Raw genomic sequence first — 27,921 nt, forward strand, 5'->3', positions numbered from 1 at the left:
CTGCATGCTTAATTTTATAGGGACCGACTCTTGGATTATCTGATTCCGATACTCAAATAGGTTTTTATAAGGTTTAAAAAATGGAAGGTCTAAGATTTTCCTAAATATTCAAGGCTTAAAAAATCATGTTTTTAATCGAAAAACATGATCCAAGTATCATTTCCTAGTAAATTGATCGTGCCAAACACATCTGTAAGGTCAGATATACGTAATACATGGGAAACCCCTTTGAAAGCTCGGTTAGCATGACAGTTAGCAACTACCACCTTTATATATATATATGTATATATATATACATATATATATATATATATATATATATATATATATATATATATATATATATATATATATATATAGAGAGAGAGAGAGAGAGAGAGAGAGAGAGAGAGAGAGAGAGAGAGAGAGAGAGAGAGAGATTGGTAGCTATTCACACCTTAACTGCAAAATCATACATGCTAAATAGGTTTTTCTACCCTACCAGTGTTTTTTTCGCAGTTCTGAGCCCATAAATATGTCGAGCATGGTAGTTTTACGAGTAATTCACACCTGGATCATGTGTTTTTTTATGAAAAAATGATATTTGGAGCTTCAAAAATTTACAAAGATTTTGGACCGTTGATATTTTGAACCTTATAAAAACCCACGAATGTGTCAGAATAGAACGCTTCAAGAGCTTATCCCTATAAAATCAAGTACATAGATCACATTTGCATGGTCAGAATTTAAAAATAAAATGAAAAAGGCTGAAAAACCCACATCTAGCACGTTTATTGTGAGCCGCTACCAATCTCTCTCTCTCTCTCTCTCTCTGAGAGAGAGAGAGCATAGTGCTAAATGAAACATTTTATCAATTTTTCTGCATTTTTTTTTTAATTTCTGACCATACAAATGTAATCTATATGTTTGTTTTTATAGTAATAAGTTCTTGGAGGATTTGATTCGGATGCATTGATAAGTTTTTATAAGGTTTCAAAATTCAACGGCATACAATTTTTATAAATTTTTGAGTCTCCAAATACCATTTTTTTCCATCCAAAATGTGTGATCCAAGTGTCGATTTCTAGTAATCAATCAAATACACCTGTGTGGTTAGAATTTAGAAAAAAACACCAGAATTTAGATAAAATGTTTGATTTATCATTGTGCTATATTTACATGGGCTGTCCATAAAGGCCGTTTTTGCACAGGCTGTCCATCAAGGCCGTGATGGACGGCCCACATAGTTGCGCACCAGAAGGTTGCATAGCTCTCTCTCTCTCTCTCTCTCTCTCTCTCTATATATATATATATATATATATATATATATATATATATATATATATATATATATATATATATATATATAACAGGACTCCACTAGCCGTCCATCGTGGCCTTGATGGACGGTCATCACAAAAAGCTAAAAAAAACTAGCTAAAAGTGAGATTTTTTGCCTTTTTTGGCTTGAGCGCAGTTTCAGACCGCCGCTAAAGGTCCTAGCGGAAACTGAGACATTTAGTGACGGTCAAAAATTTGTCAGTAAATGCCCAGCTTTCTGCTGGGACCTTTAGTAACAGATTTCTGACCGCCTTTAAAGGTCTCAGTTTCCTCTGGGACCTTTAGCAGCGGTCAGAAACGACTAAAGCCAAAAAAGGCAGAAAAGTGGGCTTTTAGTTCATGTTTTTTTTGTGGCCATCCATCACAGGCCCATCCCACCTGTGATGGACGCACTATATATAACAGGCAAGCCCATGGGATTTTCCACACAACTGGAAATGTGCTGGTGCCCTGCACCAAACTAAGAAGAGAGATTCCCATGTTTTGGGATTTTTTTTCCTCTTAAACAAGCCAGCTTGAGCACCGTGGGATAGGTCTAAGAGTTCAAAAATTTTAGATTTCAGCTTAGAAATAATGTACTTTTTCAGAAATGTGTCAGCTCTAGTCACCACCAAATTGAGCCGAGGTTGGACATACTCATGTTCGGTGCATTCAGCTTGTTTACCAGACCTATGCTAGACCGGTAAAAGGTTTAATTCATGTCTTCTTGTTCCATATACTTCACTGTGAGACGATTTGATGCATCGGTGAATCCAGTGAGATCATGCCTGTATAATGATGAAAGTTAGGCTTTCCAAAGAAAATAATTTTCAGAGGTCCGTTTAATTGATAAGAATGATCAAACCGGTTTCGCATCCCTAAAGTCATCCTTATCTTCATACATCTCCTTGGGATTTCATTGATGCAAGTTGTATTTTGATCAAATTGAACATGGACGTGATCTACACCATTCATTTAGTGAAGATTGACATTAAAATCACCATCAGACGTGTGCAGGATACAAAAATTTGTGATTTAAAAAATCACAATTTTTCATCAAAAAATACAATCCGAGGTCGATTCTTATTAAATTAGCCACGCTGAATCCATCTATAAGGTCAGATTTGATCAAAACAACTTGCATCATAAGATTTAAAGAGTATGAAGATGGGAGATAAGTGGAAGTCTATAGCATCATCCAAGTGAAACTTCAAGCATTGCACTATATAGGTGTCTAAAAAATCTGACAAATATAGGCCATGTAAGTTGATATAAGGAGAATCAGGATCACCAAATATTTAAATGATCATCTAAAAAAAGCTTTCTGTTTTCATTTATTACATGGAGAAACCGACGCTGAAAGTCCTGCTGAGCTATGGTTGCCACACCCTGTGATGTAAAACCTTGAGGCCAACCCTTGGGACATGCACCCCAGGTGTACTCTCGATGTCGTTCACCTTGAACACCTTAAGTTGATCCACCTAGCCAGGTGTGAGGAGCCCTTGTGAGCATCCAAAGAAGTTTTTTTCTTCTGAAAAGCATAGGTCATACATGACACACAAGGTTACTCAGGATCACCAAATGTTTAAATATTAATTTCAAGAAAACCAGAAGATTTCATAATTCTCTGTTTTGATTGATTCAGTGGTTAAGATCTAAATGTCATACACATTCAGGACAGGATCCCCACTGAGATCAGCCAGATTAAGGAGGCAACACAACATTTTGACATAATATTAAATCTGAGATTGTCTTCCCATGGCGGTCAATCCTCCGTGAACAGTTCACTCCACCATCTAGAGCGTTCCGAACGACGATATTTAGTGAACTGATTCCCTTGGCTTCATAGATTTCAGTGCTGACATGCTCATCAACCCAATCATTTCCCTTACTGTTATCAGGACCTACAAATATAGAGCTAACGAAAAGAGAGGATACCACCTGCTTCACCCATGTGGGTGTAATTATCTTCTTCAACCTCTCAATATCTTGAGGACAATGTGGAATGATAGAGAAGTTCAAGTCGTTGCCTTTATCTCCAGCCCTGCTGTGTGCTACATGATATAAAGGAATCTTTTGGCCACTTGGTGCAGGCTGTTGAGGAAGAGTGCTGGGTGTTGAAATGCTATCTGCAAAAGCATCACATTGGCTCCCAAATGATTTGTACGTCGCAAGTGAAGGACACAACTGGGTTTCCCTTGTCTCTAAAGCAGCAGAACATTTAGCACTTGTGCAATAGAAGACATGTTCACGTATAACCTAGATTGAGAAAATAAAAAATCAAATGTTAGAGCAATCAAATCCCAATGAATCCAAGATGTACCCCACCGCTTTCACTGGTCAGTCTTCCCAAGGCATGGGGATCGGTGGACCACCCAGGGTTTACTTTGTAGGGGCATGGGCCCATTAAGTGACCCATGTTCTTAGGAAGGTTCCTCGTCATAAAAAAAATTTAATAAATAAATTCAGAAAATGAAATCCATAATAAGGGAGTGACATTAGCAAGAGAAAATCAGCAAACACTGTTCTATGATATCTGAATGTAATATAGATGCAACAGTTCTTATGGTTAGCCATTTTGAATTTGCCAACATAAAACAGTTTAGTTTGGTGGCAATTCGAGTATTTCAGAATTGAGGGAGTTTATTGCACTAAACTATTATTATGCTTTGAGCAATTTTTTTTACTTTTTTGCCATATGTTAGGTCAGCCATGTGCTAAAAGAGGTCTCCATCTTTTTTTTGGCAAAGTTCTTGTACTCGCAAAAGTACTATTCAGATTCTAACAAACAAAAGGCCTCCCATCTTTTTTTTGGCAAAGTTCTTGTACTTGAAAAAGTACTATTCAGATTCTAACAAACACAGACATGCACTTTCCAGTTTCTATGCACCAGTTACTACCATTATGATTTAAAGGCAATGTATAAGCAGTGTTTTTAAGTCCATGTTGATAAAGGTCCAAATATAACTGTTCAATTCTGTTATTATGGCATATTGTATTGCTAGGGTGGCAGAAAACAGATAGTTGGCAAACTCATGACTCAGCTGAGTTGCCTCATATCAGTTCATAACCAAGACAGAAAACTAGTACAACTCAGTTAAGGGCCAAACTTTGATGAGTCTAAGCATTAACTCGGCCAAATCAACCAAAACTCAGTCGAGTCAGCTGAGTCTTGGGTTAGGTGAAACAGAAAATTTGAAAAAAAGCTTTTTAAAAGCACATGAAAACAAAAGAACATTTAACTTTAAGGGGTCAAAAAACAAACTGAAGGCACAACCTTCAATGCTACTTTTACACCCTTTTACTCATAGTAGAGTGTGTTGAGACAGGCAGGTGGAACCGTGGAGGATGTTAAAATGTAATGTATATACATATATGTATATATGTGTATACGTATATGTAATATCGTGTATTTTTTCATGTGTTTCAAATTATAAAATTCTGAAATTTTGGCTAAGTACTTTACTAAATACGATAAATATCATGGAAAATATCCTCAATTATAGGTGACCTCAGCTGTGCCTGGGCATGGCCTAGGGCCTACTGACAAGACCAAGTTGAGACGATTAATATTTGTAAAACTTTTTGTTTTTAACCTTTCAAATCAAGCAAAAATCGAGCGAAATTCAGGCAAAATTCGGAGGCAAAAATCAGGTAAGTATACCGTTAGATGCGTCCCGTAATTCTGAGAACATTGGTATTTCGTTTTTCTGAAATCGGGTTACGGTTGGCCCGAAAATCGCATTTTTTCAAAAATTGCCCGTCTCTATTTTTACCATTTTCTGGATTGGATCCGATCCGTTTGATCCGAGTTGACATGGATCTGAACCCAATCCAGGACCCATATTAACTAAGATCTGATCCAGGTTAGGATCCATATAGATTTTGGATATGGATATGGATCTTGGATTTGGATCCAGATTCAAAATCCAAATATAACCAATTTAAAGGTTAAATTAAGAGTAGATTATGCTTTAAGAGGACTTCCAGAGGAGGGCGATACCCTCTGGAATATTCTAAAAAATTAATTATTTAATAATTCAATATTAAATAATTAATTAAATATTAAATAATTAATTAAATAATTAATTAAATATTAAATAAATAATTAAATATTAAATAATTAAAATTTAAAATTTTATTTATTGGATAAGGTGGAGTTCTACATTTAGTAGAACTCTACCTAGAAAGGTATTCTAAAGAGGGTGACACCCTCTAGATAGACTCCTAATTAGTTAACTAATGAAAAAATAAAATATAAGAGAGAAGAAAATAATAAGGAGCAATTAGAGAGATAGGACTCTATTCTCTATAGAAAAGAGGACTCTAGAGGGGGCGTCACCCTCTAGAGGATCCTATCAAAAGATAAAACAAAAAAATAAGGAAAAAAATAAAAATTCTAAAAAGAGTATTTAAGGGGTTGGATTTCCCCCTCTCTAGAATCAATATTCTAGAGAGAGAGGGAGCCCAACTCGTGGGAGAGAGAGAGGAGAGAAAGAGAAAAGAAAGAAAAATGTTGCGGAAGAGATGAAGTGCACCGAACCCTAGGTAGAGAGAGAGAGACACGAGAGAGAGAGACGACTGCAAATAATAGAACCTGTTAACTCGTTATTAGGGCCTCTCTCTATGTTAAATAGAGAGAGGCTGAAAAGAGTAGTTACATTTAAGCCTACTATAAAATCAAAATTTCAAATAGCCTCTAATATATAAAAAGACTTCACTTAAAACCACCTATTCTCAACACTCCCCCTCAAGCTGGAGCATAGATATCAATCATGCTCAGCTTGTCACAACATTTTGAGAAATTTGGTCTAGCAAGAGGTTTTGTAAACATATCTGCAACTTGGTCTTCAGACTTTAGGTATTTGGTAGTGATATGACCAACTTGAACCATATTTCTTACATAGTGGCAATCAACCTCAATGTGCTTTGTTCTCTCATGAAATACAGGATTGTTCGCTATATATGTTGCCGCTTTATTATCACACATCATGGTCATGGGAGAAGAAACTTTCACCTGAAGATCATTAAGAATAGTACGAACCCATATCAATTCAGCAACTGTTTGGGCCATAGCCTGATATTCCGATTCTGCACTTGACCTAGAAACAACATTTTGTTTCTTACTTCTCCAAGAGATCAAGTTGTCTCCCAGAAACACACAGAATCCTGTGGTAGATTTTCTATCCACTACAGATCCTGCATAGTCAGCATCAGAATAGGCCACTATCTCCAGATTTTCACCTTTTCTGAACAATAACCCCTTTCCAGGAGAAGATTTTAGGTATCTGAGAATCATAATAGCTGCATTCCAGTGTACCTCAGTTGGCTTGTCCATAAACTGACTAACTTTGCTTACTGCTAAAGCAATATCCGGCCTAGTCACAGTTACATACAGTAGCTTCCCTACTAGGGAGCGATAGCTTTTGCTATCAACCGGTTTTGACCCTTCTTCAAACAACTGAACTTTATGGTCCATGGGAATATTTGTTGGTTTAGCTCCCAACATTCTCGTTTCCTTTAATAAGTCAAGAACATACTTCCGTTGAGACAAAACCATCCCTTCACGGCTCCTGGCAACTTCTATACCCAGAAAATACCTGAGTGAACCAAGGTCTTTTGTAACAAAGTGTTTTTGGAGATGAGCCTTTCTGGCTTCAATAGCTTTCACATCATCTCCTGTAAGAATGATGTCATCCACATATACCACCATAACAACTATTCCAGAGCTAGTTTTCTTGATAAATAGTGTATGATCTGTTGCTGACCTATTAAAGCCAAAGCATGACATCACTTCAAACAATTTTTGAAATCATGCTCGAGGACTCTGTTTCAAGCCATAAATCGCCTTTCTCAATCTACACACCTTCTGACACTCCCCCTCAACCCCGAAACCAGGAGGTTGGTGCATGTAAACGGTCTCAAATAGATCCCCATATAGAAAAGCATTCTTCACATCTAACTGACACAAGCTCCAACCAAGCTGAACAGCTACTGAGAGAACAAGACGAATGGTACCCATCCGTGCAACAGGAGAAAAAGTTTCAAAGAAATCAATACCATATGTCTGAGTATATCCTTTCGCTACTAATCTGACCTTGTACCTTTCAATAGAACCATCAGATTTATACTTTATTGTATATACCCATTTACATCCAACAATGTCAGCATCTGCTGGGGAATCAACTAGATCTCATGTATGCTGAGATACTAAAGCATCCATTTCTTCTTGAATAGCCAGCTTCCAGCGATTATCAAGCTCTGCCTGTTGATAGTTCAGAGGAATAGTTTCAGCAGATAAGGCTGAAATAAAAGACTTCATCTGATTTCCAATTCTGGCATCGGAGACAAAATGTGATATGGGATATAAGGTACATTGTCTTGTCCCCTTTCGTAGAGCAATAGGCCTGTTATCATCATCCTGAAGATCAACAGTGTCAGTAGAACTTACCTCAGGAGAAGAAGAAGATGAAGGCTCTTGCGGAAGTGGAGCTCTACGCACATATACCAATGGAGGATTATTAAATCTAGAAGAGGATGAAGTTTGGTTCGGTAATGAGGGCACAGATTCCAAAGGAAAAGGAGGTATAAGTAATGGAAAAGACTCAACTGGATCAACCTGCAGCGGGGAAACGGAACTAGAGAAATATGGAGAGGATTCCAGGAAAGATACATCTGCACTGACATACTCTCGGCGAGAAATAAGATCATAACATCGATAGCCCTTTTGATTTTTTGGATAACCGATAAATATGCATTTTGTAGCTTGAGCGGCTAATTTATCACGGTCAGGGCCAAGTTTGTGTACAAACAAACACATCCAAATATTTTTGGTGAGAAAGAAAAAAGTGGGGCATTAGGTTTTAGGATATGTAATGGAATTTGATCACCCACAGAAGACGAAGGCATGCGGTTGATCAGATAACAAGCAGTGGTAATCGCATCACCCCAGTATAACGCAGGAACATTGGATTGAATCATAATGGTCCTGGCAACATCAAGGAGGTGCCGATGTTTTCGCTCAGCCACCCCATTTTGTTGAGATGAATAGGCGCATGAAGTTTGGGGTTGGATGCCATGATCTTGGTAAAATTGTAACAGACCTTTTGATTTAAACTCGAGAGCATTATCAGTGCGAACAATCTTGACAATAGATTCAAACTGAGTTTTTATTTCAAGAATTAGGGATTTGATAATACTTGGAACTTCAGATCGTTCTTTTATTAAAAATACCCATGATAACTTAGAGAAATCATCAACAATAACAAGATAATAACGACACTGAGTCTTAGTAGGAATCTTACTAGGACCCCATACATCTGCATGAAGAAGTTCAAAAACTTTATTACTAGACTGACTCTGACTCGAAGGGAACGAACTTCGATGATGCTTGCCCAACTGACATGCTTCACACTGAAATGATGTGGTGGAAGGAATATGAGGAAAGACCGACCAAAGCTTTGACAATGAAGGATGACCAAGACGACGATGCCACTGAACAGGACTGAATGAATGTTCCACTATAGCATGAACAATACCCATTGGATGATGTAGGTAGTAAATTCCATTTTCTTCATAGCCTCCATCAATCTTCTTCCCCGTCAGCAAATCCTGAAAATGACAACCCATTGGATCAAATATTACTCTACAGTTTTGTTCTTTTATAAGGCAACTAACAGAGAATAAACTTTGAGGAAAGTTTGGAGCATAAAGAGCATCTTTCAACTGTAATGAGGAGGATATAAAAATATTTCCCTGACCAACAACCGGGGAGGAGCTCCCATCGGCTAATGAGACTCTAAGCTGAGCCTTAATATCCTTAAGATCTGAAAAAACACGTGAATTTCCACACAAATGTCTGGATGCACCAGAGTCAATAACCCACTTACTATCAGTCGAATGAAGATGATGTACGGTTGAATAGGCAACACCAGCTACAGGAGGGGTGGAACTCAAAGGTCGAAGAGCTATCAGCTCATCATATTCCGCACGACTAAGGGTGATACTACTTTCATTTGCAGCGATATTCTCTTGTATATTTGTTGCCTCGATAGTAGTAACATTTGCTTTTGGAGTATATGACTTTGATGAATAAGAGGTTGGCCGACCATGCTTATCCCAGCAACGATCTTCTAAATGTCCAGATTTTCCACAGAATGTACATTGAAGCTTTCCTCTGCCTCCCATACCACGTCCACGTCCACGTCCTCGTCCTCTGATATTCTGAATATTTTCACGCCCATAACTAGATGGGACAACAAGAGCAGATGACTGAGTCACAGGCTGAGATTGTGGCAGAGAGATCGCAAGTCTACTCAGACGATTGTAAGCATCAGCAAGAGTGGGAACATCTGATCCAGTCAACATTTGAACTTTTGCAACAGAAAAATCTGAAGAAAGAGCTGTAAGAAAACGAGCAACCATGGTTTGTTCTTGATGATCCTTTTGCTTCGAGCAACAAAGAGGCCTGTGAGCATTAAGTCTTTCAAACACAACTTTGACAGAGGCATAGTACTGGGCCAAGGTCTGACCTCCCTGTTGCAAATTATATATTTCCTGTTCGACTTGCAGGATACGACTCACATTCGTTTCTTGTGAGTATGTATCACGAAGATTGTCCCACATCAGTTTGGCTGTATTATAGTAGATCAATCCATCTGCAATATGGGGTTCGACACTATTCATGATCCATGACATAACTATGTCATTATCTTCATCCCAAGTAACATATTTTCCCAATTTCTCAGTGGGTTCGCCTTCCAACAAAATATGTTTTCGACGATGTTCAGATACCGACATCATAAAAGTTCTGGACCACCTGGCATAGTTGGTTTCATTCAACCTTACGGAAAAGCCATACGAGAAGGGGTTGGCAAAAGCCTTATACTCCCCAATATGTTCCGTTTTGGAATCACATTTTTAAGTTTCAGCCATACTAAAAAAATACTCCTGTTTCAGCAGGGACAAATTTCAATAACGTGTGTTACATTCACACAGCAACCTAGCAACTGTTACAAAAAAAACACCGACAATAAGGAACAGCAGGCCACAAGAAGAGTATTTTCCCAGCACAGCAGGGAATCAAGCCTGCAATTTCTGCTACAGTAGTGGACAACAACCCACACATATGAATATTGAACAACTGCACACACATATGAGACAATCACGCATCAGCCAGAACCGACGACCAGCATCTATCCTCCACACAGACTCCCTCGACAAAAAAACTGATAATTTTCATCACAGCAGATAAAACCAACTTGTTGTTTCCACTAATCACGACAGCATGAACTGACAACATGAACTGATTAACTAATCACGATAGCATGAAAAAAAAATCAATAACGATAGATGCTGCAATCACGATAGATGCTGAAGTCACGCCAACAGTTGCAATCACGACAGTAAAGAAATTAACGACAGCATGAAGAATCACGTCAATCATGACAATCACTACAACATGGAAGGTAAACATTGTTATCAGCTGCCAAATCCAGAAAATATCAGCAGATCTCGATCAAGAGAAGGGGGTTACGACTGCCAGACCTGAAGATACACTCCCACGATGGTCATTAGATCTAATGACAGATCTGTTATCAGATAAAAAAAAAATTAATCCACACCTGGTTCGAGATCGTTGCAGATCACGCTCCTGATGTAGGTCACGCTCCTGGTGTAGATCACGCTCCTTGGTGTAGATCACGCTCCTGAGATCGTAGGCTTTGATACCATGTTGCGGAAGAGATGAAGTGCACCGAACCCTAGGTAGAGAGAGAGAGAGATGAGAGAGAGAGAGAGAGAGAGAAGAGAGAGAGAGACTACTGCAAATAATAGGACTTGTTAACTCGTTATTAGGGCCTCTCTCTATGTTAAATAGAGAGAGGCTGAAAAGAGTAGTTACATTTAAGCCTACTATAAAATCAAAATTTCAAATAGCCTCTAATATATAAAAAGACTTCACTTAAAACCACTTATTCTCAACAAAAAAAAGAGAGGAAAGAAGAAGAAGGAGAAGGAGGAGAAGAAAGGAAGAAGATCTGTTATTTTCGACAATTTTTTCGATCTATTTTCGTTTCTAATCTAAGGTACAGGTTTATCTCTAAGTTTTTACGGGAAGGAATAGGTAAAAATTTAATTCATGTATGGGTTTGAGGAAAAAGGGTAAATCTGTAATATCACGTATTCGTCAAACTTAGTCATTTTGAGATTTTTCAAAAATTTGGCTAAGTATAAAAGAAAAATCGGTAGATCCTCGATTTTAGGCTAATGTGTTTGAGTCTGGGCTTGACCTAGGTCTCATTGCCAAGGCCTAAACGGGCCACTTAAAACGTGAGAAAAAGTTTGATTTTCGACTTTTAAATTCAAGCGAAATTCGAGTTATTTTCTGGTGAAATTCATAATTTATGTTCAAGTTATATATCGTTGGATGCGCCTCAGAATTTTGAGCACAACGATATTTTACTTTTCTGAATTCAGGATTCGGTTGGCCCAAAAATCGCATTTTTTCGAAAAAGGAGCAGTTTGTCGATTCGGATCCGGATTTGGATCCGATGGATTTGATCCAAATTAATACGGATTTGGACTCTATCCAAGACCCATATTAATCTGAATTTGGTCTAGCCTAAAACCCATTTGGATTTTTGGAGATGTCCATGCCCAACGATTTTCCAACCTTAAATTTATTTTGTGCCTTTAAATTGAAGTTAATTAGTGTTAAGAAGCCTCATGGCAACTTTTGGAAGCTTCTGGATTTTTATTTATTATTTAATATTTACTAATTAATTAATTTTAACTAATTTCGAATTTTATTTTTATGGTTGTTTAGGGCTTCTTAATAGAGTCCTTATACATGCCAAAAAAAAGGACTTAAGAAGGTTTGAGAAAGGACTTTTAAAAATTGGAAACTTTGAAAAAGTCAACATAAAAGAGTTTTGGAAATAAGGGAGTAAGAATCTCAAAAATTAGGAAACTCTCCAACTCCAGCCCATCTAGAAAGGGCTGGAGAAGATGGGGGGGCATCACCCCCTCTTGGCCTATTTAAACCTCAAAAAAAAAAAAAAAAGAGGAAAGAAAAAGAGAGGGAAAAAGAGAGGGAGAGAAAGGGAGGAAAAAAGAGAAAAAGAGAGGAGGAAGAAGAGGGAGATCAATTGATCTCCAGCCATCCGATGTTTTCACCATCAAATCCATATTTTTTTTTTATTCACGGTTAAGGTACGGGGTTCCTCTCTAGAAATCAAGTGAAAAATCGAATAAAGAAGAGATTTTCATGCAAGATTTTCATGAAAATCCATGAAAAATAGTAAATCTATATGTTTACTCTAAAATACATGGAGGATTTATGGATCCTCTTCCATGGATTTGTTTTGATTTTATTCATCTTTTCAAAAAAATAAATTTCTGTGTATGCTTCTTTTTATGTTAAATCAGAATTTATTTTATAATAAAAATAGCTTGTTATGCGCTTGTATTATGATATTTTCCTTTTCCATGGACGGTCCATGATTTGACTTATTAGATGCATATAAATAAGTGGTAAACAAATCTCGTATGCGTGCATGTCTCATAAAAATCAACATAAGCATATTAAGAATGGGTACTTGTCTGAAAAGAATGTTTCGATATTAGCTGGCCTTGTGGGTACACACAGGCATGATACATAAAAACAGTCGAGATCGATCCGGGGGTCTATTATGCTATGTATTTTATGATACCCCGAATGATTGACTGAGTCCACTCCTAAGGGGACCGCCAATGACCGACAGAGTAAATCCCCAAAGGCCACTTGTTCCACTTGTTTTCAAAGGATGCATCCAACTTCTGCAGAAGTGTTGAGATAACTTTTGTAGCCCCTTTCCCCTAACTCTGATGACGGGGGAAACTAAGTCATTTGCCTGAAATAGCCATTAATAGCTTGTCCATCAGAGTTTTGTACCATTCATCCTCTCTCTTGATGAACCGTTTCGAATGAGCACGACGGGGGTTTCTTAATCGCTGCCCCATTCTACATACTCTGATCCATTAGACCCACTCGAGCATCTTGCCTGTAAAGACGCATAGTCATCATTTAGTGAATTACACGCGTCATTGCGCGTTCGAGGCAACCACACACCACTCATCCTACTCACTGCAGTACGCAACGTACCTGTTAAAAAATATAACCACGATGAGAGGGGTTAACTCATAATGAGGGTGAAAACAACATTATTTTGTGGTCTCAAACACGTGCCCTTGCACATTAGAAATAGACACAGACCTCTCATCCTACTCATCATAGTACGCAACGTACATGTTCAAAAGTACAACTACGATGAGGGGTCTGGATTTCTCACAGGAAATCCCCAACACATCTGCTTTGCAAAAGTCCATAGTGTAATCATTCGAGTTCCAACTTGTCTTACTCTGGTCCTTTAGACTGTCACGAGCCTCTTGCCTGTTAGGCGAACATCGATATTATCTGATTACCATAAAGTGTCAAAATACGTTTCGAGGTTACTACAGACCTCTCATTCTGCTCCTCGTAGTCCAAACATATCGTGCATGACTAAGAGTACGACTATGAAGAGAGGGACATGGACAACAATAATCTCGCGAAGGAAAGAAAAAAAATGCCAACTATCTTAGTTTGGCCAGAAAAACCCAATAACTAGGTCTCGCATCAGAGGTGATGTAGCACCGGTCTAGCAATGGTGCAGGTTCCTCGGTAGAACCTTCGCCCATCCCATGCACATGCCCTTAAACAGGGTCATCCAAGTTGCATTGAATACGTGAACTAAAGTGGTAAAACACTTCTCCCAAATACATCGATTTGAGAGATCGAGCTGCTATCGCATAAAAGACTTTCAAAATTTGCTTTACAAAACTATATGTTTCGAAAATAGGTTTGCGTTTAAAAGTCATCCCTTTGAAGAACCAAGTGCATAAGTGTGCATCGTGTCTTTTAACACAAATGAAAAGAAAATATGCTCAAAGGCTGCACTTAAATGCAAGTTGACAAAAGCAAGCTCGTACACAATCCAGTGCGACGAAAAAGTGTGATCGATCCCCAAAGTGCAAAATTGTGTGTCGAGCATAAAACTTCATAAGTAGTGTACAAGGTACGAAACCATACCTTAGCCAAATAGCCAAGCAAGTACGTGAGTACTCAAGGCAATGCACAAGATACGAAACCATACCTCGGCTAACCAAACATGCAAGCAAGTTATACGCAAAGTAGAAGAGCATCAATAACTTAAAAACCAAAAAGGACAAAAAGAAAAGCCTTGGCGCATAAAGTGCGGGACAACATAAAGGAAAGTACAAAAATTAAAAGAGACAAAACGTAAAAGCCGTGGCGCATAAAGCACGGGGCAACAGAAAGGAAAATAAAGAAAGTAAATATGAAACAGAAGCCTGGGCACATAAAGCGCGACGGCAAAGTAAAGACAAGGAAGTAAAAAGCCATGGCGCATAAAGCGCGGGGCAACAGAAAGGTAAAGTGCAGAAAAGTAAAGAGAACAAGAATCGTGAAACTGCGTCCTTGAGTTAAAAAACATCAAATGTAAAGATAAGAATTAAAAGCATGGGCACATAAAGCGCGGTGGCAACAGGAAAGGAAAGTGCAAGGAAAGTAAAGAGGGCAAGGATTGCGAAACCGTGTCCTTGAGTCAAAAGACATACATATAAATTTTTATATGTATACATGTATAATTGTCTCTTTATTTCCATTTTAATTATTTTTTCTTAATTTAGCATTCGTCTGTTCATTGTACTTTTACGCAACAATCCCCTACCTTGAGGGGTTGTGGGTCTGGGTACGCTAGCAAGGGTAAGAAAGCACGGGCTCAAGCCACGGGGTGCGAGCCAGCTCCGTCGTGCAACCTGCGAGCATAAAAGCGTTAGCATGAACATATTTTGAAAAAGAAAGGGGATCGGTAAAACCCACAGTGGGTTCGGACTCGGCCCCGGTTTAGATACTACGAAGGCAAGCAGATGGGGTTCTGCTCCCTGCCTGCATGCTGTAGAGGCAGGCAGGGGCCCTGCATCCAACAACCAAGAAGCAGAGGCAGGGGCTTCCCTTGCCAGGCAAGAAACGGCAGAGGCAGGGAGCAGGGCCCCCTGCCTGCCGAAACAACTGATGTAACGCCCCAGAAGTTCGACTTGAGAGAAAAGGGTTTGAAATAAAATTACCTTCGAAAATCAGAGTTTACAGCAAAGATTTTTAAAGATGCCAAAATGTTTTAAATTAAAGCACAAATCGATTCTTCTCAGTACGTTAGCAAAAGGACCCAGTGCAAACACAAGCCCATTTCAAAAGCCAGAATAGTGAGCAAAAGATAGAAAAAAGTATATTCATAAAAAGGGTTGGGTTTATACAAGGCACGAGGATATCCACCCAAAACAACAAAAAAGTACAAAACCAAATAGCCAGCGTATCGACGAGAGAGGCGAGGCTTTGACCACGTAGCATTTGCACCACCGCCAGTAAGAAGAGGTACCTGTCACCTACACCCATAAAAATGGGGTCAGTCCTGAAAATTGGTAGGTACACAGAAGGAATAAGATGAACTAATTTAAAGCATGCTCAAATATAAGCAAATAGAAACTGATACAACATATGCAGGTGAACAGCAAGCTAACCAAGATATTATGTAACGCCCCAAAAATCCAGGACTTGTAACTTTTTAGAATAGTTTAGAAAGCTTTGAAATCATACAATAATCAGAGTTTAAATAATACTTCAGCGGAAAATGATATTTTTAAAATCACAAGTCGATGGACCTTGAGCGCATTACAGCGTAAACTTTCCTTTGTCAAATCCCGCACAACCATTGAAATCAAATGGTTTAGAAATGGAGTTTCAATAATTGAGAATTCGTTTGTTGAAACCAAGAAGAAGCTTACTAAACAGTTTTATTAACTCACAGTTTAATAAAAGAGAAATTTTGAAACACACTTTATACCAAATTTACCAACATGTCCTCAGGAGTGAAATGTCAGGGAAAAAACTCTATCTTGATCTCATCACGTCATCGTGCCATCGCAGACTGTATTACCTATCCATTACCTGCCCATAAAATGGGTCAGTTTCGCTAAAAACTGGTAGGTGCACAGACATGACAATATTGAACATAATTAAGCAGAATAATTTAATATGTCAGGTAGACAGACAATTATATAGCAATTTAATTTCAACAGATTCAGAGAGCAACTATCATGAGCACAATGCTAAAATTATTACAAGCATTTTACTGGCACAAGTAGGCTAACTATTACAAGCAAAGCACTGCACAAGAAAGTTAACTAGCAAAATACAATGCTTCGTCAACCACACACAATTCCATAAGTATTGAACCTGTTGTACCCTATAACTTTCATATGGGCATAACTCAACAAATTGTGTGATCAGATTATGTTTCGATATTAACTGGCCAAGCGGGTACGCATAAGGCACGACTCTAGAAACAGTCTAGACTGATCCAGGGATTTATTATGCTATGTATTTTATGATAACCCGGATAGCTGACTGAGTCCGCACCTAAGGGGACGGTCGGTGACCAAGAGAGAAATCCCCGAAGCAGCATAAACAATGGATGCATCCCAAACATGGAGAGCTACCACCTAGGATAATTATGGTAGTCTCATTCCCTTAACTCCGATAACTGGGGAAGCAGAGTCTTTTGCTCGTAACTGCCATTAATGGCCTGTCCATCGAAGTTTTGTACCTTCCTGTCCTCTCTCCTGATAGGAGTCAGCGATTCGAATGAATACATCAGGGGTAGTTAACTGAAGACCCATTCTACATACTCTGGTCTTTCTACCCACTCGAGTATCTTGCCGGTGAAGGCGAAAACATCACTTATTTAGGTGATCACAACATTTTGTTATTTGCGCTCATCGAGGTTGCCACAACCTACTCATCCAATCATCGCAACGTAAGAAGACGTACTTGTCAAAAAGTACGGTCGTACATGTCATAAGTACGACTACGATGAAAGGGATATGGTTCCACAAAAGAAACCCCAATAGATATTATCTGCAAAAGAATGAATACAACACAGCCTAGCAAGATAAGTCTTGAATTCACTTCAACGACATTTTTCATATGATGCAAGGTCATCTCGGATCTCTCGTCTGATCAACAAAGTACTTAACATGTTATGCATGTCTAAAAGTACGCTATACTGAACCGGGGAGGTTTGTGGGCTTCTCAAAAGGAATACCCAACACACAACTTCATAACAATTCAAAGAAATAGGAGTGCTCATTTGGCACGATTCATCCTTAAAAGCCATAATGCCACATTAAGTCATTCACGCAAGGCACAACACTATCAATCTTGCATCCAAAATTTATCTTAGTATCGACATGTGACACTAGATTGATAAAAAAAGAATGGGTCCTTCAACAGAACCCCACTCATTCATATGCTCATGCCCCTGATCGGGGTTATTCAAAATGAGCCGCAACTTGAATCAAGGTTATAAAACATTTCTCCCAAGTGTGTGGACTTGGGAGGGGCCAAATGTGACCGCAATCCTGCAAGACCTAAAACTTAACTTTGCAAAAGCTGTGCAATTTGAAGAGCACTGGGTTGACAGAAGGAAACTCGCTTTTAAAGAACTACAACGCACAAACACAACTTCTAGTGTTTTGAAAACAAGTGATATCAGGATAGGCACAAGACTACGTTTATGTAAGTACATATTTACCATAAATATGAGCATATGCAGGTTATAACCTGACAACAAGCAACTCTCGACTTGCAATGCCGCACATCGAGCGAAACGCACATAAGTAACACACGAGGTACCAAAACCATACCTTGACCAGTTAGATAGGCAAACACATAAGGTCATAAGTAATACACGAGACACGAAGTCGTACCTCACTCAAAGGAAACGTGCAGGCAAAAATGTATGCAAGCAACCAAGGGCATATGTATTTCAAGAAATACGAAACCAACCTCAACTCATAAGCAACTATGCAAAATAATGATCGAAGAATGAAATTGTACATCGACCCATAGGAACGTACAGGCAAGTATATATGCAAGCAATTAAGGGCATGAGTATTGCAAAAAGTACGAAACCACCTTCAACCACATAAGCAAATACTCAAATTAATACTCGAAGAGTACAACCGTACCCGAACTCATAATTATAACAACAAACAACAACAACAACTACGCCTTCATCCCAAAACAATTGGGGTCAGCGATATGAACCAAAAAAGAAATTCATTTTGGGTCTTCCACATGAATCCTTTTCCTCCAATCATTTCTATCCAACGCCATGTCCTCAGTGAGGTTCAAAGCATTCATATCCTTTCCTATCATCTCCATCCAAGTCTTCCTAGGCCTACCCCGACCTCTTTTAACTAATATATTTTTCCATTTCTCCAACCTTCTAACTGGAGCATCATTAGGCCTTCGCCGAATATGTCCAAACCACCGTAAACGATTCTCTCGCATCTTATTTTCAATGGGTGCAACACCTACCTTCTTACGTATCTCTTCGTTCCGAATCTTATCTTTTATTGTATTTCCACACATCCATCTAAGCATCCGCATCTCAGCTACACTCATTTTTTGAATATGATGTCTCTTGGCAGCCCAACATTCCGTACCATATAGTAAAGCGGGTCTAATAGTCGTCCTATAAAACTTTCCCTTCAACCGCAATGGCATTCTACGGTCGCACAGCACTCCAGTAGCACTTTTCCATTTCATCCACCCAACCTTTATCCTATGATTTACATCTCCATCAATTTCTCCATACTTTTGAATGATGGATCCCAAATATTTGAAATAATCATTCACCGGTATATCTTGCTCACCAAGCTTCACTACACTCCCATCACTACTTCGTTGCTTACTAAACCGACATTCCATATATTCAGTCTTACTCTTACTCAACTTAAAACCTCTAGCTTCCAATGTCTGTCTCCATAATTCTAACTTAGCATTAACCCCAGCTCTAGACTCATCAATCAAAACAATATCATCAGCAAACAACATACACCACGGTACATTTTCTTGAATTGATCTCGTAAGCTCATCCATCACTATCGCAAATAGGAAAGGGCTTAAAGCAGATCCTTGATGTAACCCAACCGTTATCGGAAAATTGGTTGTCACTCCTCCACAAGTGCGGACATTGGTTACTACTCCTTCATACATATCTTTAATTATACTAATGTACTTGAGAGAAACACCTTTCTTCATCATTATGCAGACAAGAAAATATTTCAATGCAGAAGCAATATAAATCTAAGTATATCCAGCATGGACATCTTAATTATTTTAATTTAATTAGGTTCATCAATTGCCCTTTGTGCGACTTTACCCTACATTGGGATGTCGTGCAGCTGCGTACGCCTATGCGTGAGGATAATACGAGGGTTGAGCAGCGGAGCACGATCGGGACCTGTTGCGTAAATATGCAAGAGTGTTAAATATTCAATTATGTTAATATAATTAATGGTGCGACGAGGACATGGGTAGGTTTAGGCGACAGGGACGAGCCACTACCGAAAACAGCAAGGTGGCAGAGAAAGAGCCATTGCCAAACATAGCGAGGCGGCAGGGGGCGAGCCCCTGCAGACAGCACTGAAGCTGCAGGGGTCGCACCCTTGCCGACAGCAGCGAAGTGGCAGGGGCTGAGCCCCTGCCGACAGCAGTGAGGCGGCAGGGGCTGAGCCCCTGCCGACCGCAACGAAACAGCAGGGGCTGAGCCCCTGCCGACAGCCACGAAACGGCAGGGGGGCCAGCCCCTGCCGACAACACGAGACGACAGGGGACCAGCCCCTGTCGACAGCCACGAGACGACAGGGCTAGCCCCTGCCGACAGCAACAAGGAGGCAGGGGCCAGCCCCTGCCGACAGAGAGAGGGAGAGAGCTCGGGACGGGGGGGGGGGGTGACAGGGGGACAAGCCCCTGCGTGCAGAGAATCAAGGGGCAACAGGGGCATTGCCCCTGCCAGCCGAGATAGGAAGACGGCAGGGGCACTACCCCTGCGCGCCAAAACCCCAGAGGCAGCAGGGCGAGCCCCTGCTTGCCGGGAAACATGAAGCGACAGGGGCATTGCCCCTGCCTACAGGTGATCTAGGGGTGTCAGGGGGACTGACCCCTGTCAGAAAAAGAGAGACCGGGGCGGGGGTGATAGGGAGGGCAACCGACCTCCCGTCGGTTTCCCTATCACCCATAGGGGTGAGGGGGTGTCGCAGGGGCCATTGGTCCCCTGCCGGCACTCCGGCGCACCCCCAGAGGGAAGAGGGGACGACAGGGGCCCCATAGGCCACCTGTCGGGCCCCCGATGGGCACAGGGAAGGTGGGAGGCCGTGGCAGGGGCTGTGAGCCGCCTGTCGGCCTCCCGGCGAGGTGACGGAGAGAAGGGTGAGGAAGAGAAGAGGGAGGAGGAGAAGGAGGTGAAAAGGGAGGTGCAGAGGGCGTACCTGGAAGGAGAGGAGGTGAGGTGGCTGGCGGTCGGCGGCGTGCGCAGGAAAGGAGGAGGCGTCGATCGGCGTTGCCGCCTGCAGGGAACGAGAAGGGGGGCGGGGCATCGATCCCCCCCTCCCGCAATGCTCTTAAAGAGCTCGGGGAGGGGCGACAAAAGGGGAAACCCCGATGGGTTTCCCTATCGGGCCGAAGGCGCGATGGGGGGGGGGGGTGCGGCGCACAGGAGGAAGACCTCCTGTGTCGGGTTTTTTTAAAAAACCCTAACGGCGATGGGCTCGGGTCGGGTCCGGACCCGACCCGACCCGACCCGACCCGGCCTGGGTCCGATTTTTTTTTTTTAAAACGCTGGTTTTACATCCTACCCCTCTTAAAAGAATTTCGTCCGCGAAATATCATTTAAAAGACTATCTGCAACAATCTGGTTCTTAGTTACTCGTTGTTAATGAGGATACACTATATGTGTGAGTGATCTGAAACACGTATGCTATTAAAGTAATCAGGATAGCACATAATAAATTCCTGAGACAGGTTCGAAGCCAACAACTCGATCGAACAAAATGTGGGTAATTTTGTTAATATTTTATGTCTTCGCAAGGGTTTATACGGAGTCACAAAAAAGGTTTGGCAGAAGACTGTAAGAATGTTTATTCGTCACCTTCTACTAGATTCGATACGAATGAAGAGACACAACAAGACATTGCTTTAGTTTGTTTACGTTCCTTGAACGGAGGTTTCTGTACTTTATCATAATCAAGTTGTCGTTCGTTACCCTTACTAATTCTAACAGACTTTATGTCCGGAATAGCCTCAACTTATCCCTATAACTCAAGGTCTTACATGGCCAGTTGTCTTATCTTCGCTTAAGTTATCATTCGTAGAATGGCCCTAACTTTCATAGAAGACAAAAACATAACCTCGCATCAAGATCTAGAATCAACAAGGATCCGATTCTCTAATCTAAAACCAGTATATAATCATGCTACAACATAAAGCCAAATTTAAAGATTCATAACCGACTATAACAAATGCTCTCAAAAGAGCATCATAACACACCAGCATCATAACGCGTCCTTGAGTTTAAAAGACAGAAAGTAAAGCCTAGGCACATATAGCGCGACAACAACAGAAAGTAAAGTGCTGGAAAGTAAATAGGACAAGGATCGCGAAACCGCGTCCTTGAGTTAAAGAACAGAAAAGAAAGCCTGGGCACATATAGCACGACGACAACAGAAAGTAAAGTGCTGAAAAGTAAACATGACAAGGATCGCGAAACCGCGTCCTTGAGTTAAAGAACGTACATATAGCTTATATGTATACGTATATATATACATTGTTTAATTATCTTTTCTTTAGTTCAGTTTAGTTTATTCAAAGTCCTTTTGCGCAACTTTTCCCTACCTTGGAGAGTTGCGAGTTCCTGCACGCCTGCGGGCGTAAGTGCGAAGAGTCTCAGGCCACGAGACACGAGTACGCTCCGCCGTGCAACCTGCAAACGTAAAGAGGTTAGCATAAGACAAAGGTGGAACACGGGCCTAACCGCCAAGGAAAAACGGGCAAACAGGGCCCCTGACGAATAACCCAGGTGGCAGGCGACAACCAACAGCGACAGGGGGCAGAGCCCCCCTGCGGGCAAACAGAGGCGACACGGGGGGGGGGGGGAGCCCCCTGCCGGCAAACAGAACACCGACAGGGGCGAAGCCCCCTGCCGGCAAGCCGAACCACGACAGGGGGCTCCGCCCCCTACCAGCAAACAAAAACGACAGGAGGCGAAGCTCCCTGCCGGGAGACAGAACGACGACAGGGCCCCCCGCCCCCTGGCGACAAACAGATCGACAGGGGGCCAAACAGGGGGGTCAGGCCCCCTGCCAGCAAGCCGAACAACGACAGGGGCTCTGTGTAATAACCACAAAATTTTATGCGTAAATTTGCATAATTTATGTGTTATGGGCCTGGGTCCACTTTTCGGATCCAGGATAAATATGTGAATAATATCATATTTGAAATATATATATATATAATATAATAAAAAAAAAGATTAATAAAAATATGTAAGGGATCCACAGTTGAATCCATTTGGACCCAACCTATGGATCCACTTCGCAATGGGTAGAGGGTCCAAAATTGTGGACCCTAATAACCATCGAATCTGCACCGGGTCCCGGGTTCGGACCCGAGTTGCGTCCCCCGTAGCAGGTAAGTAACGAAAAAATAAAAAAGAGGAACTCTTAGCCCCGGGTCGGACCCGACCCGGATCCGTAACCTGGTAGAGTTTTTAAAACCCGATATCGGGTTGCAGTCTTTAAAAAAAGGGGAAAAGCAAGAATCGTGCCTAGGGCACGATTCCTGCAGTACCGAAAGGGAGGAGGGGGAGGGGGAGCGGTTACAGAGGGAGTAACCGAACCCCGCGCCTCTCGGCAAGAGAGAGGGGGGGGGGGGGGGTTTGGCGATAAAAGGGGAAGTGGAGAGGGGGTCTCACCCTCTTCCCTCGTCTCTCTCTCGTTCTCCTCCTCTCTGTCTCTCCCATCTTTTTCTCCATCCCTCTCGAACCTTTCGCGGCGGCAGCCACCATCACGATTACCGGAGGCGGCGACCCTCCACCTGCGGCAGTCACCTCCTCCTCCCACCGAAAAAGGTAGGAACCCTGTCTTTCTCCCTCTTATTAAGGATGGTAGTCGTCCAAGGGTATTTATGTCACTGCACTGTTGTATCTCTATATTATGTATTATGCTTGTATCTCTTCATGGGTCGGGAGTTTGCGCCTGGAGCAGACCCGTTATCTATTGTTACTTCAGACCCATAAGTAATATAAAGAGTATTAGGGCACGTTCTCAACAAAAGAGAACGATATCAGCCCTTCTTTGCTGCAGATGTCTCCAACCTCTTTCTCTCTGTTGCTGTTGTGTGAATGCAACGTGGGTGATAAAACCTAACATGGTATCAGAGCAGGCTCGCCTGTGACTTCCATACAAAGTGTGCAAGACGAATTCCAGCGAGAGTGCCCTGCGAGATTCAGATCTTCTGTCATAAACAGGTTGGACGATTCATCTTTTCTTCGGTAGCCTTCATCCAACCCTAAACTGCTATCCTTTGCCATCATCCTTCTTCTCTTTCATTTTATCCCCTCTTATTCATCATCTACGTCATCAGACCTGGTCATCGTCAGACCTAGTATCAAGTTCTTCCACCCTAGGCCTGATCGGCAAACCCAAATTTGGTTGCCATCGGGTCTGCTCTCTTTTCTCCTTTGTTTCTATTTCTCAATACTTTAAAGGGACCCTATCTCGATACGTCTGTTGAGTTTCAATACATATCCTAAACTGCAGCAGATCTGAACTATTTCAGATTTCTTGATACGTCTGTTGGTTTTCAATACATACCCAAAACTGCGTCAGATCTGAAACTGCATCAGATCTGAATTATTTTGCATTTTCTGGATTGTCAGATCAGATTATAATAAATCTGATTTCATATCAGACTGATTACAATGCTTGTTGTTATCTAAAAAAAAAGGAGAAACAACAAGCACATTTACTGTAATCTTGGGCAGATTTTACACGATTTTTCACATCTATTCACAAATTTTTCAGTCTTATCCTCACCCACTGTTCTTCCTTCTTCTTTCATCATTATGGATTCTCCCTCTTTGCGTCTAGTTTTCTCGGACATCTCATTTCTGAAAGGCTCAACAATTCAAACTACTTGACCTGGAAAAGACAAATTCTGCCATTTATCAGGAGTCTGGATCTCTCTGGGCACCTTGATGGGACAGTCTGCGCACCACCCGAGTTCATCACGCAGGAACAACAGGGTGACAAAGGAGATGCCTCCAGCACGATAAGTCGCAATCCAAATTTCATATCATGGAGGAAGAGAGACCAATCAGTCGTAGCATACATTACCTCCACTCTCTCTCAAGAGGTATTTGTGAGTATTCCCGATGAATGCTCTGCTTTGGAGTTGTGGCAGAAGTTAGCTAAGACATATTCACAGATTTCGGAAGCCAGGATTCTTCATTTGAAAAGAGAGTTCCAGCTGTTAAAGAAGGAAAGCCTTACTGTGACAGAGTACTTGAATCGAGTCATGACTATCACAGATCAATTAGCTATGGTGGGCTGTGAGATCCCTGACAGAGAAAAGGTGCAACAAACGCTGAATGGTCTTGGACCCGATTATCACATGTTGGTTACATCATTGCTATGTCTGCCATCATTACCAAACCTTGAAGATCTCCGTGCAAAGCTACTACAGTATGAAGTCACCATTAAAGGGGAGACCTTTTCAAATCACAACAGTCACGAGGTAATGATCACAGGGGTAGGATCAGAAAGGGGGCAAAAATCCTTCCGTGGAGGACGTGTTCAAGGAAGAGCTAATTTTGGAGGACGTGGATTATTGCCTACTCCAAATAATCAATTCAACTCATTTTCCAACAATCAAGACTCCAGACATATACCGACATGCTATTTATGTAATAAGAGAGGACACATTAAGGCAAATTGCTGGCATAACCCTCAAAACAAAGGAAAGATGAATGGGGCTACACTTCCCAACAAAGGAAAAGAAATAGGGGGACCGAAGGATGATGATAAGGGCAATGTGAAGAACCTCTTGATTTCTGCACTTTCAGGGTTGAGTTTCAAACAAAATGAACAAGGAACATGGTATATTGACTCTGGGGCGACAACACATGTTACAAGTGATGTTGGTAAGATCTCAAAACCAATTTCCTATTTTGGAAAATTCAGCATTAAGACTGGTGATGGTACTCTTCACCCTATATCACATGTTGGAACCGTTGACCTTCCTCTTTCTAATTCTTCCCTAATTTTGCCTAATGTTTACCATTCCCCGGGCATAGCTAAAAATATTGTTTCTGTGTCTAAACTTGTTGACGAAACTAACTCTTCTGTTGAATTTACTTCTTCTTCTGTATGTGTTAAGGACCTTCTTACGAAGAAGACGCTCGTTAAAGGGGAGCGACAAGGAAATATGTATGTCCTCAAGGAGTCTCCATCTTCAGTTCGTGTTGCTTCACCATCTTCAGTTCGTGTTACTTCACCAATCTCATTAATTGTTCAGTCAAAATTGTCTCAAGATTGTCTTAGTTTTGTTAAATATGTATATGTAAATGGATATATTTCATGTACTGTATTGTACCACTGTACTGTATTGTACCACTGTACTGTATTGTACCACTGTACTGTATTGTACCACTTGTACAGCATATAAATATCAATGGAAAGGGGAGAAGATCCCATTGCCGCCCAACATTTTTTCTCTCTTCCCTCTTACCTCTCTCTCTATCTCTTGCTACGATAGTAAGGTGACTCCCACATCTGATTTCTCACATGGTGGAAGGCCCCTAAGGACCTTGACGTGCGTTTTTGGGCGTTCTCAAGGAAAGTGTTTTTTTTTTTCATCTTTTCTCTGTTGTTTCTCCGTTGAATCACTATATTTCGACGTCGTTTCTTCATTTCCTCATATCGTGCATCTTTTCCTTCTTACATATTCTGTTATCCCCAATTTTATCAACCCTAATTTCTGTTTTCAATTTTATCAAACCTAATTTCTGTTTTCCCCAAATTTGGGAACCCTCATTTCTCAAAAGTGCCTCTTTTCTCAAACTTCTTGTGATTTCTTATCTATTTCTTGCAATATAGTTGATAAATCGTACATTCTGCACGATTAACTGAAAAATCGTGATTTCCAAAACTCAAAAATTTCTGTCCGTACGGTTCTGTCCGTACAACCGTACGGTTCTGTCCGTACAACCTACGAATTTCTGTAGTGCTGTTTGATTCATCCTTGATCTTCTTCCTTATGGATTCTAAAATCAGCCCCGGATTTCTTTCTCAACTTATTTCTCACAAATTAACTCATGATAACTACTTACTTTGGAAACGGCAAATTCTGCCGTTTATCCGAAGTCATGGTCTTTCCGGGCATCTGGATGGGGGATCACCCGCCCCACCTATGACTATTACGCAAGAGGTAACTGGTAATGATGGGAAGGTGAGTTGCATTGCTATTCCAAATCCTGTGTATGATGTTTGGTTTCAGAAGGACCAATCTGTGGTTGCCTATTTGACTGCCACGTTATCTGATCGTATATTACAAACTATCTCTGACCATTTTACTGCTGCAGAACTATGGAGACATCTTGCTCACTCTTATTCACAGGTTTCTGAATCACGTGCACTTCAACTGAAATGGCAGTTCCAATCTATGCGAAAGGGAACTAAGACCATTACTGAATTTCTAGGGGATATCAAAATTATCATTGATCAGTTGGCCGCTATTGGATATCCTGTTTCTGACAGAGATGTTGTTCAGCAGGTATTGGGAAGCCTTGGGCCCCAATATCGTATGTTTTGCACTGCATTACAGGTTGCCTCTACACTTCCATGCTTTGAGGATTTACAGGCCAAACTCTTACAGTATGAAGTTAGTTTGACTCAAGATCATCTTATTGATGATCCTCACCCTGTCATGTTTACATCTGGGTCTACCTCATTTCGTCCACCTGCTGCTCATATGGGCCGTGGAGGACTCCTTCCTACTCCTACTGCTCCACCTGCCACTAGAGGTACCCGTGTCCCTACTTGCTTCCATTGCAACAAGCGTGGCCATGTGAAAGCAGATTGTTGGCACAACCCACAGAATCGCAACAAGGCAGGGAGGCCAGGACCAAGAGCTGGACAGATGAATGTTAGACAGTTTCAGGGGCAGCCGCAGGGAAATTTTCGAGCACATCAGGGTACTGATCAGGGACAGAGTGCAGGGTTGCCACATGATGTGCAACAAATTCTGATGACTGCATTTAACAACATGAATTTGCGTCAGAATGATGATGGAGTTTGGTATATTGATTCTGGAGCAGCCGCACATGTTACTTCTGATGCAGGTAAACTTTCCAACATGGTTCCTTATATTGGCACTGGCACTATTGTCACGGGAGATGCTTCCCACCACCCTATTTCTCATACTGGAAATGCATCTCTCTCTTTGTGACAATCTACACTACCATTGAAAAATGTCTTACTCACTCCTGCCATTGAGAAAAACATTTTATCTGTTTCTAAATTGGTTGATGAAACAAATTCATCCATGGAATTTACTCCGTCTTCTGTTTGTCTTAAGGACCTTCGAACCAAGAAGATGCTCGCTAAGGGTGAACGATGCGGAAA

The 27,921-nt window shown here is 41.0% G+C and overlaps 1 protein-coding gene across 2 annotated transcripts in view; it reads right to left on the minus strand.

Annotated features, from left to right (window-relative positions):
• Positions 1–2,531: 2,531 nt before the first annotated feature.
• Positions 2,532–27,921, minus strand: part of LOC149813271 (propionyl-CoA carboxylase) — a 216,146-nt gene continuing 190,756 nt past the window's right edge. Inside the window, exons 15-16 of one of the 2 annotated variants that reach the window (XM_089990900.1) lie at positions 3,241–3,558; positions 2,532–2,780 (exon numbers count right to left, since the gene is read on the minus strand). In XM_089990900.1, the coding sequence (XP_089847026.1) occupies positions 2,673–2,780; positions 3,241–3,558 (426 nt within the window). In that variant the 3' untranslated portion in view covers positions 2,532–2,672. Of the gene's footprint in view, positions 2,781–2,914; positions 3,559–27,921 lie in introns of those variants that run through there. The other variant, XM_089990899.1, reaches the window with a different exon arrangement.

Source organism: Nuphar pumila, chromosome 16, assembly GCF_984573655.1.
Source record: "Nuphar pumila chromosome 16, dmNupPumi1.hap1.1, whole genome shotgun sequence".
NCBI classification, from domain to species: domain Eukaryota; kingdom Viridiplantae; phylum Streptophyta; class Magnoliopsida; order Nymphaeales; family Nymphaeaceae; genus Nuphar; species Nuphar pumila.